Below are 21166 nucleotides of genomic sequence, written 5' to 3'. Positions count from 1 at the left end.
CTCTGATGAAAGCACAAGACTAATTGGGCGCCTATAAGCCCAAGCAGAGAAATCTTTAATTACTTTTGTATTGGTGGAGAAGCCATGTGTCCCTGGGCACTCGTGCTTCTCAGCATAATGTAATAAACACACAGCAAGCACACACATATCCACTTTGCCAACATTGGGCTCAGGCCACACAGCTAAAGCAGTCTAAAATTACTCCATATAATTCTTCATTATAAAAAGGCGTCAGCTCCTTACACATATAAGCAGTGGTGTTCTGATAACAACTCAACCTCCTACAAAACACACATACTCTAAAAAGAGGTATATGAATTCATATCACTTTCTCATAAAAACATTTTATAATAAACATACACCCTCACACAAGAAGAAAAAAGTGAAAAATAACTCAGTTGAGTGACAGTATATCTAATAAGTATAGCTATAATAATATTTTAATCACATATTAAGCCAGAAAGCAGACATGACTTATACTGTGCATGGTATTTGCTGTGTCATTAAACTATAAATTTTCCTGTTTAACATACCTACTTTATTATTATTAAAATATGTTAAGTCTAGGAAATTCTGAAAAAAATCATAGTTTGGTAACTAGGATCATATTAATTATTGGTTACCCTGATAGAGGGGCGGCACGGTGGTGTAGTGGTTAGCACTGCTGCCGCACAGCAAGAAGGTTCTGGATTCGAGCCCAGTGGCCTGTGGGGGCCTTTCTGTGTGGAGTTTGCATGTTCTCCTCATGTCTGTGTGGGTTTCCTCCAGGTGCTCCGGTTTCCCCCACGGTCCAAAGACATGCGGTTAGGTTAACTGGCTACCATAAATTGTCCATAGGTGTGAATGAGAGTGCACAGAAAGGAACTGACCACCCTACTTCTGCAATTCTGGCCAAGCCAACCTAACAGTTCGCCTCAAGCCTAGATCGGGTTTGGCAGGGACGACACCCCCGATAGAGACATTATTCTTAGTGTGATCATTAACATTCTACTGGGTGCTCAATGGAGCCATACATGCTTTATTCCATATTCCAATTTTAGACATTCAGTATTTGGTCATGTAAAGCAGGTTGGGTGAGGCAAGATGCAAGTGCAGGTGAAACAGGTTTACAAAATATATATCCTCAAGCAGGGCGGCACGGTGGTGTAGTGGTTAGCGCTGTCGCCTCACAGCAAGAAGGTCCAGGTTCGAGCCCCGTGGCCGACGAGGGCCTTTCTGTGCTTTCTCCCCGTGTCCGCGTGGGTTTCCCCCACAGTCCAAAGACATGCAGGTTAGGTTAACTGGTGACTCTAAATTGACCGTAGGTGTGAATGTGAGTGTGAATGGTTGTCTGTGTCTATGTGTCAGCCCTGTGATGACCTGGCGACTTGTCCAGGGTGTACCCCGCCTTTCGCCCGTAGTCAGCTGGGATAGGCTCCAGCTTGCCAGCGACCCTGTAGAACAGGATAAAGCAGCTAGAGATAATGAGATGAGATGAGATATCCTCAAACACATCCAAAACTTGAAGATCATGGTGTTTAGGCAGAGTTCACATAATCAGCAAACATCTAGAACAAGGCAAAAAATCCAAGAAGGTATAAGACCCAAAAAACATGAGCCTGAACAGCAATCCAGAAAGCTAAAAGACACACCAAAGACAAAGAATACCTCACAAAGTAAGAGTGTGTGAGAAGTCCTTCAATACAGTGTCTGTAATGAGCCAGATTGTGGAACAGCTGCATGCAATTAACAGGCGCATGCGCAGACCCATGGTGCAGCCTGAGAACCGAAGTTGGTCCATGCAGAGTCACATTATCCATGATGGGAAGATGGCACCTGTGTGTTTGGCTGGCCATCTCCCTCTGTTGAGTGTGTTGCTGTTTTTCTCGAGTCTGTTGTTTGTTATACGGAGTGTGTCACCGCTGCAGGTGTATGATTGCCTGACACTTCTTAATATTCGTGAGTCTTTGGAAAAACTGTCAATCTGCGGCTCTGATGGACATTCAAAGATGCCTTCGCCTTTTCTGGCATTCATACCGCCACATCTACGGTGTCTTTCCTGCTGGCTACCTCGCAGCAGTCGCTGCAGAAGACGTGGAAAACGAGGAGGAGTTCTCATTAAACTTAAATCTTACCTGGCTTCTTCTCGTCACGATCCCCGTCGTTTATTAGCCAGATCCTCCATGGACTACAGGGGCTACGATCTGCGGAGTTCCAAGGAGTACAGGTATCGGTGGCTCCGACCGGTTCTCCATGACACCGGGGTGCTGTTCCCATGCTGTCGACTAGTGCGGACCTTTCAGTGGGGCTGTGTGCCGGGGAATCTTCGCTCGCTCACCTGCTCCTCTCACCAGTCTGGCTGTTGCTCAGCTCATACTGCGCTGATTAACACCAGATCTCTCACAAATAAGACATTTATTCTGAATGACTTATTTACAACACATGATCTGGATTTCTTCCTGCTGACAGAGACCTGGTTGAAACCAGGTGAGAATAGCGCCTTTTCGGAGCTCCTCCCTCCCGGCTGTTCTTTTTTCAGCACCCCGCGAGCTGCTGGTCGTGGCGGCGGTCTGGCTGCTATAGTTAAGGAGAGTTTCAGATGCCGAATGTTAACCGCTAATAATTATTCCAGCTTTGAACTGCAGCTGTTTGTGATCAACCTCACCTGTCCCGTGTTGTGTGCCACAGTCTATCGTCCTCCCAAATTTAATAAGGACTTTATTCAAGAGTTCTTTGAGTTTTTGTCTGATTTTATTGCAAAGTTTGATAAACTATTGATTTGTGGAGACTTTAATATTCATGTTTGTTGTGCAGCAAATCAACTGGCTAATGAGTTTAAAGGCCTTTTGGATTCCTTTGGTCTCACCAACACATGATCATGGGCACACTCTTGATCTTGTTATTTCTCACAGGCTTTCAGTTTCCCTCAGAGAAACAGTGGACACTGCCATTTCGGATCAGCTCCCCATTGTTTTCGATTTTGCTGCCCCCCCACCTGCCAATAAGCCTGTTTCCCCAGCTTGCAGATGCCGTATCTTTACTTCATCGACGGCTGGAGAGTTTGCTGTTGCCTTTAGGGACTCTCAGCTGCATGCTGACAGTGGGCTGGTTCCTTCCCTTTGCCCAAAGAGTCTACTCTCCACTTTCCATTCTACTTGTTCTGCGATTCTGGATTCTGTTGCCCCTTTTCGGGAAAAAAGCATCAAAACCAAGACAGATCCCTGGCTGAATGACCACACCCGTCTGCTTAGGCAACAATGTAGACAGGCTGAACAGCGGTGGAAAAAGGACAAACTGCATGTATCCCTGGGCTGGTTAAGGGACAGTTTAGCTGCTTACCAGAGATCTCTGACGGAGGCCAAGTCCAAATATCTGTCTTCCATTATAGCCAATAGCTCTCATCATCCAAGACTGTTATTTAATACTATCGACTCTGTTATTAATCATTAACCCACACCCCACTGTTCTGTCTGATGCCTCCGCCGCAACCTGTGAAGAGTTTGTCTGTTTTTTTACTGACAAAGTGGCATCAGTCAGACAGAATATCAGTAACACTGATACATCCTTTGATGATGTGGATGCTCCTCCTACACAGTCTGCCGTTTTCGACCGGTTTGAGACTATTTCTCTGTCGTTTTTCACGAAGGTGGTTAGTGGCATGAAACCCACCAACTGTCCCTTAGATGTCATTCCGGCCAAGTTTTTGAAGGAGGTTTTTAATTCTGTTGGGTCAAGTCTGCTTGTTTTTATAAACACTTGTCTTAATTCAGGGTCTGTCCCAGCTGCCTTCAAACATGCTGTAGTTAGGCCCTTCCTTAAAAAAAAAAAAAATGCATCTTGACCCCTCTGTTCTGTCCAATTTTAGGCCTGTCTCCCATTTGCCTTTTCTTTCTAAGGGCTTAGAAAAAGTTGTTTTTATTCAATTACAGTAATTTTTAGAGATAAATTCTGTTCTTGATAAATTCCAGTCTGGTTTCAGATCCCGACATAGCACTGAGTCAGCACTGTTAAAGGTGCACAATGATATCACTCTGTCTGTGGAGGCCGGGAATCCTGCCATGCTGGTGCTGCTCGACCTCACAGCGGCCTTTGATACAGTCGACCATGCGGTCCTTGCATCTCGCCTAGAGCAGTATGTCGGCATCCGTGGCACTGCTCTCCAATGGTTTAGGTCATACTTGGCAAATAGGAGCTTCGCTGTGATGATGGTGACCTCTGTTCTTCATATGCATCCCTCTCTTGTGGGGTGCCACAGGGTTCTATTCTCGACCCTATTCTGTTTCATTGTACATGCTACCTCTGGGATCAATTATAAAAAAAACACAATCTGTCTTTTCACTTTTATGCTGATGATTTGCAGATATATTTGCCCATCAGACCCAATGAAAATACGGTGCTTACTAAGTTACTGGATTGTATTACTGATGCAAAGCACTGGCTGGCATGGAACTTTCTGCACTTGAATGACAGCAAAACGGAATGTATTTTATTTGGCACGTCACCCATGTCAAATGTTCTTACAACAAACTTTGGTACTCCGGCCCCTTTTTTTAAACCATTCATACAAAATCTTGGGGTAACGTTTGACAGTGGGCTTAAATTTGATAAACAGATTAGTTCTATTGTTAGAACGAGCTTTTTTCAGCTCCACCTCTTGGCCAAAGTGAAGCCGTTTCTCAGTTGGCAGGATCTCGAGAAGGCAATCCATGCATTCATCAGTTCAAGACTGGACTACTGTAATGCCCTTTATGTTGGCCTCAGCCAGTCTTCAATTTTATGTCTTCAACTTGTACAGAACGCTGCAGCCCGATTTTTAACAAGCACGTCCAGACGTGAACACATTACTCCTGTGCTGTCGTCACTCCACTGGCTTCCAGTCTGTTTTAGAATTGATTTTAAACTTCTGTTGTTTGTTTTTAATGCCATCAATGGCCTGGCTCCCTCTTACTTGCCTGAAATTTTAACTATCCGTGATCATGGTAGGGCCCTGCATTCTTTGGGCCAGCTTCTGTTAGAAGTCCCAAGGTCGAGATATAAACAGTGGGGTGATTGTTCTTTTGTTGTCGCTGCTCCCAGACTGTGGAATAATCTGCCCCCAACATTCGCACCACTATTGATCTTGGCCTTTTTAAATCGAAGTTGAAGACCCACTTTTTTAGACTGGCGTTCAATCCTGACTAGGGGAGTCTTGTTTTTGAGGGGTACTTTGTTTCGTCTGTTCTATTTCATGTACTTCTGAAAGGCTTTTAATAACCTGCAGCACTGTGGCACCTTCCGCAGTCAAAACCTGTGTTTTTATGTACTGTGTTTTTATGTATTGTTTTATACAAAACATTGTTTTGTGTTTTAGTGTTATGTTTTATGGCTTTGATGTAAAGCACTTTGGGTACCTTTCGGTTATTGTAAAGGGCTATATAAATAAAATTTGATTGATTGATTGATTGATTGATTGATTGATTGATTGATTGATTGCAGTTCAACACTACAAACCCAGAATTAGTCACACGGTTGCATGAGGCGTGCAGCTCAGCAATCAGAAAAAAGAGAGAGTTCATGACAGAACACCCCTGAAGGCACGACTCCCAGAGTGCCAAACAAGGCTCTGAATTGGTAGACCAGGGCCTCTGGGCAAGGGAATGATGCTGGACACTACCCCATTGATCTTTGGCCTAAGCATGGATTTAGGTATGGACTCAGGTACAGGCATGGGCACAAATTCAACCCATGGGCTCAAGCATAGGCAGAGATTCAGGCATGGATTCAGAGATGGACATGGGCTAAGGTATGAAGCATAGACTTTGGCATGGACTTAGACATGGGCAAAGATTCAGGCTCAGGCATGTACTCAAACATGGACATGGGTTTAAACATGGGCATGGACTCTGGCATGGGTGTGGGCATGGATTCAGGCATCAACAGGGATTAAGGCAAGGACTCAGGCGTGGGTATGCTGCTCCTACACGATTTAGCTGGCTGAGTGACAACGTCATCTCCAAAGCCCAGAGGCAGATCTGTGACATTCTCTCCAAAGCCAGGAGATGGAGCGACAACATCCTCCCTGAAGCCAGCAACAACATCCTTCCTGAAGCCAGGAGGCGGAGCAACAATGTTCTCCCTGCAGCTAGTATTCAGAGCGAAGATTTCATCCTCACAATCAGGAAGCAGAGAGACAATGTCACCTTCAAATCCAGGTGGAGGAGCAAGTACAGGAGTGCAGGCTGCCTGATCATCTTCTGGAGCGAGCTCTGGAGTGAAAGCCTCCCTATCGTCCATCCTTTCGGCCACTGGACGGAGCTCTGGATTGAAGGCCTCCTGGTTGGCCACCCTGTCAGCCTCTGGAGGGAGCTCTGGAGCAGAGGCAGAACTGTCATCCTCTGGAGGAAGCTCTGGAGCAGAGGCAGAACTGTCAACCTCTGGAGGGAGTTCTGGAGCAGAGGCTGAACGGTCAGCCTCTGGAGGGAGTTCTGGAGCAGAGGCTGAACTGTCAGCCTCTGGAGGGAGTTCTGGAGCAGAGGCTGAACTGTCAGCCTCTGGAGGGAGTTCTGGAGCAGAGGCTGAACTGTCAGCCTCTGGAGGGAGTTCTGGAGCAGAGGCTAAACTGTCAGCCTCTGGAGGGAGCTCTGGAGCAGAGGCTGCCAAACCCCCCCCAAAACATTTCAAGGGCTTCCTCCTTCTTGAAGGCCTGGAACCACCACTCCAGCATACCCCTGAACATTGTGGAGTCTCTGACCCAAGGGTGTTCCACAGTGACAATTTAGTTAGTCCACCAGCAAGCTGACCCAGTGCGCCAGTGGATCATACACTGGACCCACACATACTGTGGAGGCTTGGCTTCCACTAGGCGCTCATGGACTAGACAACACTGGTGCAGAAACCCATTGGGAGTGTAGTCCAGGCTGTCATAGGGGACAGGGACATCCATCCACCAGTACTGCAGGAGGCATGTCAGAAGGCTTCTTCTTGTTCTTGTAGGTCAGTCGTAGTTGACTGTTTACTGCAGATTTGTTAGCTAGCTGAAGACAAGACAGCTACCCACCAGGGTGGACTTTGAGGATGTACAGCAGTTCCCACCCAACCATTCACACACATTCAAGTCAGTTTATTTGTATCGCACTTTTAACAACAGACATTGTCACAAAGCAGCTTTAGAAAATTAAAGACTTTAAACATATGAGCTAATTTTATCCCTAATAAATTTATTTTATCCTTGATGAGCAAGCCTGTGATGATGGTGGCATTCACATCTATGGGCAATTTAGAGTAGCCGGTTAACCTAAGCGCATGCCTTTGGACAATGGGGGAAACTGGAGCAAACACAGGGAGAACATGCAAACTCTACACAGAAAGGCCCCAGTTGGCTGTGAGGTTAGAACCCGGAACCTTCCTGCTGTGAGGTGACAGTGCTAACCACTGCACTACTGTGCCACGCATCAGAAGGCTGATGTTGGCATCCTGCTGTTCCAGTTTTCCTGTTGCATCCATAGTTTTTGGTTAGCTGTTCTGTAATGTAATGCAGGTTGGGCAAGGAAGGATCCAAGTGCAGGTGAAACAGGTTTATTTACAAAATATACATCCTCGAACACATCCAGAATGTGAAGTATAGATCATGGTATTTAGGAAGAGTTCACATAATCAGCAAGCATCTAGAACAGGGCAAAAGTCCAAGACGGTACAAGACCCAAAAAACAAAACAAAGAAAGAACATGAGCCTGAACAACAATCCAGAAACCTAAAAGACACACAGAAGACATACCTCACAGTATAAGAGTGCATGAGGAGTCCTTAAATACAGAGTCTGTAAGCAGCACTCTGAACAAAGGACAGTTCATGACAATAGTAGAATAGTAACTTCTGTGAATAAGACAGGGTTTGGGCTTGAGTGGCAAAAATGCTTCACTTCCACCAGGTGATTAAAATAATATTCAAAACTGCATTTACACAATCACTATAAGTTAATAATGCAGTTGGCAAGCCTCCATTTCAAATGACCTCATTCCTCCTTCAAGGACAGACAGTAGCACAGAGAGTTCAGATAATACAACCCTGATTCCAAAAAAGTTGGGACAAAGTACAAATTGTAAATAAAAACGGAATGCAATGATGTGGAAGTTTCAAAATTCCATATTTTATTCAGAATAGAACATAGATGACATCAAATGTTTAAACTGAGAAAATGTATCATTTAAAGAGAAAAATTAGGTGATTTTAAATTTCATGACAACAACACATCTCAAAAAAGTTGGGACAAGGCCATGCTTACCACTGTGAGACATCCCCTTTTCTCTTTACAACAGTCTGTAAACGTCTGGGGACTGAGGAGACAAGTTGCTCAAGTTTAGGGATAGGAATGTTAACCCATTCTTGTCTAATGTAGGATTCTAGTTGCTCAACTGTCTTAGGTCTTTTTTGCCATATCTTCTGTTTTATGATGCGCCAAATGTTTTCTATGGGTGAAAGATCTGGACTGCAGGCTGGCCAATTCAGTACCCGGACCCTTCTTCTATGCAGCCATGATGCTGTAATTGATGCAGTATGTGGTTTGGCATTGTCATGTTGGAAAATGCAAGGTCTTCCCTGAAAGAGACGTCGTCTGGATGGGAGCATATGTTGCTCTAGAACCTGAATATACCTTTCAGCATTGATGGTGTCTTTCCAGATGTGTAAGCTGCCCATGCCACACGCACTAATGCAACCCCATACCATCAGAGATGCAGGCTTCTGAACTGAGCACTGATAACAACTTGGGTCGTCCTTCTCTTCTTTAGTCCGAATGACACGGCATCCCTGATTTCCATAAAGAACTTCAAATTTTGATTTGTCTGACCACAGAACAGTTTTCCACTTTGCCACAGTCCATTTTAAACGAGCCTTGGCCCAGAGAAGACGTCTGCGCTTCTGGATCATGTTTAGATACGGCTTCTTTTTTGAACTATAGTTTTAGCTGGCAACGGCGGATGGCACGGTGAATTGTGTTCACAGATAATGTTCTCTGGAAATATTCCTGAGCCCATTTTGTGATTTCCAATACAGAAGCATGCCTGTATGTGATGCAGTGCCATCTAAGGGCCCGAAGATCACGGGCACCCAGTATGGTTTTCCGGCCTTGACCCTTACGCGCAGAGACTCTTCCAGATTCTCTGAATCTTTTGATGATATTATGCACTATAGATGATGATATGTTCAAACTCTTTGCAATTTTACACTGTCGAACTCCTTTCTGATATTGCTCCACTATTTGTCGGCGCAGAATTAGGGGGATTGGTGATCCTCTTCCCATCTTTACTTCTGAGAGCCACTGGCACTCCAAGATGCTCTTTTTATACCCAGTCATGTTAACGACCTATTGCCAACTGACCTAATGAGTTGCAATTTGGTCCTCCAGCTGTTCCTTTTTTGTACCTTTAACTTTTCCAGCCTCTTATTGCCCCTGTCCCAACTTTTTTGAGATGTGTTGCTGTCATGAAATTTCAAATGAGCCAATATTTGGCATGAAATTTCAAAATGTCTCACTTTCGACATTTGATATGTTGTCTATGTTCTATTGTGAATACAATATCAGTTTTTGAGATTTGTAAATTATTGCATTCCATTTTTATTTACAATTTGTACTTTGTCCCAATTTTTTTGGAATCGGGGTTGTACATTCAGATGGAAACTGTGGTTACCTCTAGTAATTACAAAAGTGAGGTACAGACAAAAAATAATAAAATTCAGTGTGCCTCTTGAAATTTAAACAGGTTGTGCAGTGGATATAAAAAGTTTACACAGCCCTGTTAAAATTGCAGGTATTTATCTCATCTCATTATCTCTCGCCGCTTTATCCTGTTCTACAGGATCGCAGGCAAGTCATCACAGGCAGGTATTTATGTTGTAAAAAATTAAACCAATATCAATCATGTCAGATCTTTTTCTACTGTTAACATGATATTGCAACCAACAAAATCCAAGTGAAAAACAAATAGAAACACTTAAGCAAAAAGCAAAAACTTCAAATAAACTGGTTGCATAAGTGTTCAGGTCCCTTAACTACAACCCTGATTCCAAAAATGTTGGGACACTGTGTAAAATGTAAATAAAAACAGAATGCAATGATTTGCAAGTCCTTTTCAAGCTATGTTCAATTATATTATATGGACAGAAGTGTTTTACTGGGAAATACATCAGTCGTATTTTTCATACGAGCTCATCTGGGACATCAATCCATTATCTGTAGCTGCTTATTCTGTCCTACAGGGTCGCAGGCAAGCTGGAGCCTATCCCAGCTGACTACGGGCGAAAGGCGGGGTACACCCCGGACAAGTCGCCAGGTCATCGCAGGGCTGACACACAGACAACCATTCACACTCACATTCACACCTACGGTCAATTTAGAGTTACCAGTTAACCTAACCTGCATGTCTTTGGACTGTGGGGGAAACCGGAGCACCCGGAGGAAATCCACACGGACACAGGGAGAACATGCAAACTCCACACAGAAAGGCCCTCGCCGGCCACTGGGCTCGAACCCAGGAACTTCTTGCTGTGAGGCGACAGTGCTAACCACTACACCACCATACCGTCCCATCCGGGACATATGCCACTTTTCCACTACCAACGCGGCTCAGTTGGGCTGAGCCGTGCCGTGCTGAGTTGGGCTGAGTCGAGCTGAGTGGGGCTGTTGGAGTTGCATTTCGACTACAACCGCGCTGAACCGTGCTGGCTGGAAGTGGGTGGACACATTGGGTGGAGTTAGCGAAAGTGGGTGGACGTCAGGTGATGTCGTTAGGCGGTGCAAACAGTGACATCAGTGACCTTTTAAGCGGTAGTCTCACAACCCGGAGAGTAAACAATACACATGGAGGACATGGAGTCGTTAGTGTTGCTGGTCTTGGTGCTGTGGCTTGTTGTCGCCGACAACGCCAACAGATACTGGCAAGAGCGTATAGATGAGGCGAGGCGCATAAGGTTTCATAATTCTCGTAATTCTCCTTCTTCCGGGTTTACGGTGTTTACAGATCCCAGTGTGCTCGGGGGCGTGTGTGGGCATGTGAGGACACTCCTCCTCACCAATCAGTGCACAGGGGAGTGTCTCCTCACGCCCCTAGCCTCACTCAGCTCAGTTTGGCTCGCTTCAGCCCTACTCCAAAACCGTGCGAGTTTTGGGGGCTGAGCAGGGCTGAAGCGAGCTGAGTCATGCTGTTCTTAGATAGTCGAAACGCGAGCCGTGTCGGGCTGAAGTGAGCTGAAGTGAGCTGAAAAAGGGTAGTGGAAAAGGGCCAATAGAGAACCAAAATTGTGACATATTTCTCTATAAGTCACTCATGAGGAAATCGATGAATTGGTTTGATAAATCTGGGTGCTTTTTTTTCTGAATGTGTCTATACAATAAAAAGAAAAATCACACATTGCTTGAAGATATGAAGTTTATCTTCTTATGTTGAAAAACTCATATTTCATATGAAATACATCACAGATCTGAGTGAAATATTTTCCAATATTTCACTCCGATGACATCACTCCCAGTGTTTTCCCGCTGACTAGATGCGCACTGTCAAAATAGCGAAGTGGTTCAAAATTTTAAATTCTTTTGATTAACTTGCATATTTTTTGTGGATGTGTCCATATAATATAAAGAATATTACATGGTGCCACAAAGATATGAAGGTTATCTTCTTGCATCGAAAAATATATCACTCATTTGCTTCGCTCACTGGTGATATATATTCACCACCTGAAGATAAACTTCATATCTTCGCGCAACCGTGTAATATCATATGCATGCAATACAAAGACAAGACATTTAATGTTCAAACTGATAAACTTTATGTTTTTGGTAAATATACACTCATTTTGTATTTGTTGCCTGCAACATGTTCCAAAAAAAGTTGGGACGAGACAACAAAAGACAGGAAAAGATGTGGAATTTTCAAAAAACACCTGTTTGGAATATTCTACAGGTAAACAGGTTAACTCGTAATTGGAAAGGGTCACTCATTCACAAGCAAGTGTAACAGGGTTGAATGTGTAGGTGCAATTGGTAATTAAGTGATCAATCTTATTAAATCATTAAATCTCTCATTAAATATTAAATCAGTCTCATTAAATAATACCATTAATTTTGGTGCTTAATAATAAATTACCAAACAGCTAAATTATGGTATATTCCAAATTGTTATGATCACTTACCGTATTACATAACTCATATGCACCTTGGAATTCTTTTGAGATTGGGTACTTCAAAAATATTGGTACAACAAATAAACACACAGTTTCAATAATAATTGAATTTATTATAACAATGATGTACATTCAATAAAGTCAGCAGATATATACATATAAGCAAGCCTAAATGGTGTGTGTGTGTGTGTGTGTGTGTGTGTGTGTGTGTGTGTGTGTGTGTGTGTTATCTGAGGTGTGGGGGTCACCACCTGGGAGAGGTGACCATGTGTTTCTAAGTAGAACAAAAGAGTTAGCTTTGGTTGCTAGCTAAGGCCAAGAATTCTACCTCGTAGGGTTAAGAACAAAAGGGGTGTGTGGCCTAACAGAGGGCTAGCCTTGCTTGCTAACGAGACAAAAGAATTAGCCGTGTGTTGCTAGCTAAATCCACTGAAATCTTGATGAGGTCACAATATGTGTAATGATAAAATTAAAGTGTTAGAAAGGAAAAGAGAGCATGCAACCTATCTATTAAGCAATCGAGAGATCCAAACAAAATAGATCATCAATTCAACACCCTAAGTGTTTACAGTGTACACAATTAAACCGTTTCTGAGTTTAAATTCACACTGCTTCATAAAGCTAATTCCTAAGACTAGTTTTATGCCCAAAATTGCCCATCTTACTTAGTATCTTGCCTCTACGCAAGATTATGAAGAGATGTTCTGAGACTTTTGGAGTCCACAGGAGCACGTGAGTCGATTCCGTGGAAGGCAGAGGATTTCTTGGTCCGAACGCTTCGTAGTTCGTGAAGAAAAAGTCTCTGATCAAACAATGTGCACAACGCTTTTAATTAGAAGAAATCCGATCGCTTCTAACTTTTAATTAAACTGCTGGGGCGGCAGTCTTGTAACATTACTGATAATAAACAAATGAAACCGGCTGTAGCTCAACCGAGAGAGAGAGAGATAGCACGATTTAAGTAGTTCTACCGTGGCCAAGGGTAAACAAAAGAAAAACCGCGCTAAATATCTCTTCTTGATAGAAAGACATCTTTATCTTGGGGGCTCGGAGCGAGTGGTCCTCCTTGTGTCCGTGTTGAATTCACGGCGCCGAAAGAGGAAGCATGGCGGATTTCTGGGTCACTTATGGAGTCGTGGAGGAAGTGACGTAGGTGATCCCGCCCACACATGACGTAGGTCAACACGGAAGTTAGTTGATGGGAGTTGTAGTTCTTAGACGGACTGTGGTTGAGTCACTTATGGGCTCATGGAGGAAGTGACATAGGTGATCCCGCCCAGGCGTGACGTAGGTCAACGCGGAAGTTGGTTGGTGGGATCTGTAGTTTTTAACTTTTTAAAGACGGGCTGTTGTACCTACAAATGTGTTCCCTGAATTTCCCCATCTATGTTTGATTTCGTGTCCATTTTCCTTTAAGTCCTGTTGTAGTCTGGGGGGGCAGGGTTTCCCCATGCCGGGATCTTTTAAATTTGCTGGTGCCCTCAACTCTGCCTCTTTTGTGACTGGCTTCAGGCAGAGGTATGTGGTATTTATGTGCACTTTTTTTTAAATTTTGTTGTTTTCTTATTTGCTAGTTTGAGTTTTGTATATCTGTAACGTAGTAGCAATGTTAGTGCATTGTGTGCTGTATGCACGAGTTTTGCTGTTTTATTTCTATGTGCATTAAATCAGTTTAGCACACTTGCTCACGTTGCAGTCAGCTAGCGAGGCTGGAGTAGTAGCTCAATTGCTTCAGCTAGCAATGTTATGAGTGTAGTACTGTCTGCTGTATTTAATGTGGTTTACCTGGTTTGTTTGGCAGGAGTGTTACGCGTCTGGCTTGCTTCGGTGCCTGATTGTTTTATTTCTTTTCATATATCTCAGAACAATAAAAAACTCTAAAATCAGGTCAGGTGTGACGTCCTTCCTTCAAAATACACAACACAGAGAGAATGTGGGGGAGGGGAGACGACCTCCGTTACACAAGCATGGGGTGAGGTTCATCACTTTTTGAAAAACTATGTGGGGAAAATAGTCCAACAGTTTAAAAACAAATGTTTCTCAATGTACAATTGTAGGAATTTAGGGATTTCACCATCAACATTGCATAATATCATGAAAAGGTTCCAAGAATCCGAAGAAATCTCAGCACATAAGGGGCAAGGCTGAAAACCAATACTGAATGCTCATGACCTCAATCCCTCAGACAACACTGCATTAAACACTGACATGATAATATAAAGACTACTATTACATGGGCTCGGGAACACTTTGGAAAGCCAAACTTCTGCTGTGGTCTAACAAGTCTACATTTCAAGTTGTTTTGGGAAATTATGGATGTTGTGTCCTCTGGGCTAAAGAGGAAAAGGACCATCTAGATTGTTACTAACACAAAATTCAAAAGCCAGCATCTGTGATGGTATTGGGGGGGGGGGGTTTAGTGCCCTTGGCATGAGTAACTTGCATATCTGTGAAGGCAGCATTAAAGCTGAAAGGTACATACTTGAAGCAACATATGCTGCCATCTTTTTCAGGGCCGTCCCTGCTTATTCCAGCAAGACAATGCCAAGCCACATTCTGCATGTGTTACAACAGCATGGTTTCACAGTAAAAGAGTGAAGGTGCTAAACTGGCCTGCCTGCCACCCGTTGAAAACGTGTGGCACATTATGAAGTGCAAAATATGACAACAGAGACCCTGGACTGTTGAGCAACTGAAGCTGTATATCAAGAAAAAATGGGCAGGAATTTTACTTTCAAAACTTCAGCAATTAGTGTTCTCAGTTCCCAAATGCTTACTGAGTGTTGTTAAAAGAGAAGTTGATGTAACACAGTGATAAACATGCCCCTGTCCCAACTTTTTTGGAATGTGTTGCAGGCATCAAATTCAGAATGAGTGCATATCCATCTATCCATCCATTATCTCTAGCTGCTTATCCTGTACAGGGTCGCAGGCAAGCTGGAGCCTATCCCAGCTGACTATAGGCGAGAGGTGGAGTACACCCTGGACAAGTTGCCAGGTCATCACAGGGCTGACACAGAGACAAACAACCATTCACACTCACGGTCAATTTAGAGCCACCAATTAGCCTAACCTGCATGCCTTTGGACTGTGGGGGAAACCGGAGCACCCGGAGGAAACCCACATAGACAGTGGGAGAACATGCAAACTCCACACAAAAAGGCCCTTGTCAGCCGCTGGGCTGAAACCCAGAGCCTTCTTGCTGTGAGTCGACAGTCGTAACCACTACACCACCGTTCCGCCCTTAGTGTGCGTGTGTGTGTGTATATATATATATATATATATATATATATATTTTTTTTTTTTTTTAAGTATCAGTTTGAACATTAAATATCTTGTCTTTGTATTGTATGCAACTGAGTGTAGGTTGAAAAAAGATTTTCAAAATCGCTGCATTCTGTTTTTATTTACATTTTACACAACATCCCAACTTTTTTGGAATCGGGGTTGTAATACTTTGTGAAAGCACCTTTTGCTTGTAATATAGTAGTCTTTTTGGGTAAGAATCTTCAAACTTAACACATCTTGATTTGTTAATTTATTCCACTCTTTTTTGAAAAAAAAGCTCCAGAACTATCAAACTGTGAGGGGATCTCCTGGCACAGCTCTTTTCAAAACATTCAACAGTTTTTCAATAGGATTTAGATCTGGACGCTGACTCGGCAACTCTAAAACGTAATGCAACAAATCCTCTTTAAAATAACAAACACTGTAAATAAATAAATAAATAAGCAAGCAAGCAAACAAGCCCTTCTTTTGTTGACTTGGATTTATGTTTTGGGCTGTTATCATACTGGAAGCTGAAGTTTTCTTCATTTTCAACTGTCTACCAGGGGCCTATTCATGACACCCTCTAATCTTGAATAGAGCCCCAGTCCCAGCTGAAGAAAAGCAGTCCCATAGCATAGGCTGCCACTACAATACTTCACTGTAAGTATGGTGTTCTTATGGGGTGACCCATGTATCACTACTATCTGAAAAAAGGTAGCCTAAAATTGACCCTGGTAAACATGAGTGGTCAACCCTACACACAAGGTTAAAGGAATTATAGTCAACTCATCATGTTGACTGAAATTAAACGACCCATTTTTTAGGTTGTTTTTAAGGAGTAGGGGATCCCGAGTGGCATAGTAGAAAAGCGTTCACCCTATCAACCGGAGGTCACAAAATCAAGTCCAGATGTTTCCACAGCCCAGGGGCGTCACTAGACCCAAGACCATACTGGGGCACAAAAGGGGCACAGGAAATGTATGCGAGCGCGCGAAGCGTGCGAGCTAAAAATTTTGCACTATATTTATATTTATATTTTTTATATAATATATATTACATTTTATGTAATATATATTATATTTTATGTAATATATATTTATATATTGATATTTATATTTAGAAACGGCCTGCTTAAAACTAGTCACTAGAGCTGTAAAACTCAAAATGATTACGAGGACACTGAATCCAGGTCAATCATTTAATAATAACAGTATGAATATTTGCAACATTTGTGATAATAGCAATGTAATACTTATACTGTTGGTAATATTGTAAAAGAACATATTAACATACAATACAACACCGCCGAGTTTTTAAACTCAACCAAGAGTACTTAATGGCCAACAGTATTCACACTTGATACCTTTTAAATCACCAAACATATCTTTGTAAGCACACGCATTTTCAGCATTGAACATCTCTAAACACAATCCAAAAGCCTCTAAAAGCACCACTGTGTGTGTGTGTGTGTGTGTGTGTGTGTTACAAAAATGACAGTGGAATTACTGTCTACTAACCTGTAAACAGTTGAAAAACACGGAGAGATGGTTTCCCCTGCTCTGAATTTCATTGCATCTGAGGGCTGCTGGAGTCTGCGGTCCCCATAGCAACCAAGATGTTACTCATGTCACGCGCACACTTTTTTCACATTGCTTAGTGTGCGCGAGGCCAGCCAAAACTACCAATGTAAAAGCATTGTAGATGGTCTTCTTCGCGCATCGGTTAGCCTACCCCACGTTATGAATTAATTAAATTGCAGCTATTCCCAAGTTTAAAATTCAGAGCGTTTCGTCACTGGATTTTTTTTACTGGGGCACTACAGATCTATACTGGGGCACGTGCCCCAGTAAAATACCCCTGGCGACGCCGATGCCACAGCCATCTGTGGCTTGGAGCCCAAGAGAGCAAAACTGGCCATGCCAGGGAGGGACAGGTGGCATACTCTCTGTCCCCTGTCAATCATAAATGACACTCATGGGCATACAGAGGTGGGCGAATAGCATTTTCCTCCAAGTGTGTTACACCGTTGCCTGAGCAGCAGGCACGTGATAGCCTTCACCCTCCCTGGTTGGTAGTAAGAGGAAACTGGACAAACCTGGGCTCAGAATGGAACCAAGGACCCTGGAGCTGTGAGGAAGCAATGCTACCCACTGCAACACTGTACTGCCCTCAACCTAACATTCTGAAATAAAAACCTCACCTGTTAATGTTACATTCCACTTTGAATGTACAAGATCAGTAACTGTCACCGTGACAACAGAAATATCATGCACACATTGAACAGCAGTGAAATCTCAAATACCACATCAGCATTACCAAGTACCTTCTCAAGTTTCGATATCACCCCTCCCGGGGCATGAGTGCACCTTTGTAGTGGGTCAGTTCATCATTACGTTGTTATTTCACTATGTGAAATGTGCCTGTCAGGTCATCACCTGATAATCTCCAGAAAAAAGTTGTGATGTGAAAGTTAAACATGCACTTGACCAGGATACAGAGAGCACTTGTCCTGATCGGTGGAAAAGCACTAATACGCAGACACATCACTGTCACTTTATAATGGCCTTCAAGCTTAAGAGTAGCAATGATGTTACTTGTGCTGGTTCATTTAAAAAGACATGGCAATATCACCATGCATTAGTTCTTAATGATTAGCAGTCCTGATAGACGGAAGACATTTGGAATTTTAACAAAAAGGTATAACCACAGAACAATGACAAACTGTATTAACATTGTTTTGGTTTCTTTGTATTTCATTATATACTGAAGGATCAAAATAATCCACTTACCAGGATCTGATTTAGAAAAAGTGTCCATGTCCAATAGATTCCTGCCCAAATTAATAAGAGAGAAATACACATTACACACTGTCACAATTAAAACCATTTCACTGGACATTGCTTCATTAATGTATTTATGTACTTCATTACCATACATGACAACATGTCGGTGAAATGACAATATTCAAGAAGAGAAATTTTACGTATTTTTTGAAGCTGATCAATTAAAATAACGTTTTCACAAACAGGGTTATACCCAGAAATTGAAACAAACAATTTCACATTATAAACTTTGCATCATTTCTGTTAGTGTGAAAATAAGAAAGGAAATAAATTCCACTACTTATCCTCAGTGATGGTGAGTATGGAAATATAATATGTTACATCCCTCATCAAAAAATTCCCATGAAGGGATTGGCCAAAGATGGCTCACATGACATAAAATAGCTCCACCACTGATTAAGCAAATGTATCTCATGATGTCAAAAATTTAAAAAATGGATATCGTATGAGTCAGTGATGGTATATCCTGGATATACCGTGAACTGATGTCACAATTTCAAGCTCTATGGCCAACTTGAGTCACAGCTGTGGCTCTGCGGTCATTTCTGTGTGTGTAAATCTATATATGATCATGCCTAGCAAGGCGGGCGATAGCATGGTACATTGCACATGAGCAGATCAAAGGTCGCTCCAACGTAAACAAAAACATGGGTGTTTCCAGTGAGTGAATCTTGGCATAAAAACTTAACACTTAGTTTGGAATTTTTTGAGGAGGGATATAAATCAAATATACCATGCACTGCACTCCTCAGAAAATAGTACTATGCCAGTCACCTGGCAGGATCCATCATCGCAACCCGAGCCTCTCCGTGCATGGTGCAGTGATATGCAAAAGTTTGGGCACCCCTGGTCAAAATTGTTGTTACTGTGAACAGTTAAGCAAGTTGAAGATGAAATGATTGCCAAAAGGCATAAAGTTAAAGATGACTCATTCCCTTTATATTTAAAGAAAAAACAATTTTTTATTTTCATCTTTTACATTTTCAAAATGACAAAAAAGAAAAAGGGCCCGAAGCAAAAGTTTGGGCACCCTGCATGGTTAGTACCTAGTAACACCCCCTTTAGCAAGTATCACAGCTTGTAAACACTTTTTGTAGCCAGCTAATAATCTTTCAGTTCTTACCTGGGGGATTTTCACACATTCGTCCTTGCAAAAGGCTTCCAGTTCTACAAGTTTCTTGGGCTGTCTTTCATGCACTGCTCTTTTGAGATCTATCCACAGACTTTCAATGACGTTTAGGTCAGGGGACTGTGAGGGCCAGGGCAAAACCTTCAGCTTGGGCCTCTTGAGGATTCTATTGTAGATTTTGAGGTGTGTTTTGGATCATCGTCTTATTGTAGGACCCATCCTCTTTTTAACTTCAACTTTTTTACAGATGGTGTGATGTTTGCTTCCAGAATTTGCTGGTATTTATTTGAATCCATGCTTCCCTCGACCAATGAAATGTGCCCTGTGCCACTGGCTACAACACAACCCCAAAGCATGATCGATCAACACCCATGCTTCAGAGTTGGAGAGGTGTTCTTTTCCTGGAATTTGGCACCCTTTTTTCTCCAAACATACCTTTGCACATTGTGGCCAAAAAGTTCTATTTTGATTTCATCAGTCCACAGGACTTGTTTCCAAAACGTATCAGGCTTATTTAGACGTTCATTTGCAAACTTCAGATGCTGAATTTTGTGGCTAGGATGCAGGAAAGGTTTTCTTCTGATGACATGAAGGTCATATTTGTTCAGGTGTCACTGCACAGTAGAACAGTGCACCACCACTCCAGGGTCTGCTAAATCTTTCTGAAGGTCTTTTGCAGTCAAACAGGGGTTTTTATTTGCCTTTCTAGCAATCCAACGAGCAGTTCTTTCAGAAAGTTTTCTTCATCTTCCAGACCTCACATTGATCTCCACTGTTTCTGTTAACTGCAATTTCTTAATAACATTACAATCTGAGGAAACAGCTACCTGAAAACACTTTGCTACGTTCTTGTAGCCTTCTCCTGCTTTGTGAGCATCAATTATTTTATTATTCAGAATGCGAGGGAGTTGCTTAGAGGAGCCCATGGCTGTTGATTTAAGGGACAAGTTTGAGGAGTCAGAGAATTTATACAGCTTTCAAATCTGCATCATCTGACCTTTCCTAACGAAGAATTTGAACAAGCCACAGCTCAATAAGCTAATTAAGGTCTGGAACCTTGGTAAAAGTTACTTGAGAACTCAAATGTATTGGAGTGCCCAAACTTTCAAAAGGTGTTTCTTTTCTTTTTTCACTCTCCATCTCATTCTCGGTGCAATGTGGATTGGGTGGCAGTCGAAGGCAGGGGCCTCGACGACCTGATCCCCGGACACAGCGGCTGGCTGTTGGGACATGGAATGTCACTTCGCTGGGGGGGAAAGAGCCTGAGCTTGTGCGGGAGGTTGAGAGGTACCGGCTAGAGATAGTCGGGCTCACCTCCACGCACAGCTTGGGCTCTGGAACCCAGCTCCTCGAGAGGGGCTGGACTCTCCACTTCTCTGGAGTCGCCCGTGGTGAGCGGCGGCGGGCTGGTGTGGGCTTGCTTATAGCTCCCCAGCTCAGCCGCCATGTGTTGGAGTTTACCCCAGTGAACGAGAGGGTCGCCTCGCTGCGCCTTCGGATTGGGGAGAGGGCTCTTGTTGTTGTTTGTGCCTATGGCCCAAATAGCAGTATAGAGTATCCGGCCTTCTTGGAGTCCCTGGGAGAGGTACTGAGGAGTGCTCAGACTGGGGACTCCATTGTGTTACTGGGGGACTTCAATGCTCACGTGGGAGATGACAGTGACACCTGGAGGGGCGTGGTTGGGAGGAACGGCCTCCCCGATCTGAACCCGAGTGGTGTTTTGTTATTGGACTTCTGTGCTAGTCACGGTTTGTCCATAACGAACACCATGTTCGAGCATAGGGGTGTC

At 43.1% G+C, this 21166-nt stretch overlaps 1 protein-coding gene across 1 annotated transcript in view; it reads right to left on the bottom strand.

The window, feature by feature from the left end:
- Positions 1-21166, bottom strand: part of LOC132885144 (copine-9-like) — a 246495-nt gene that overhangs the window by 210091 nt on the left and 15238 nt on the right. Inside the window, exon 2 of the mRNA XM_060919485.1 lies at positions 18195-18235. Coding sequence (XP_060775468.1) covers positions 18195-18235 — 41 coding nt within the window. The remainder of the gene's footprint in view (positions 1-18194; positions 18236-21166) is intronic.

The sequence above is a fragment of the Neoarius graeffei genome, chromosome 4, assembly GCF_027579695.1.
Source record: "Neoarius graeffei isolate fNeoGra1 chromosome 4, fNeoGra1.pri, whole genome shotgun sequence".
NCBI classification, from domain to species: Eukaryota; Metazoa; Chordata; class Actinopteri; order Siluriformes; family Ariidae; genus Neoarius; species Neoarius graeffei.
The sequence above is the reverse complement of the archived record's forward strand: the minus strand, read 5'-3'. Positions and strand labels throughout refer to the sequence as shown.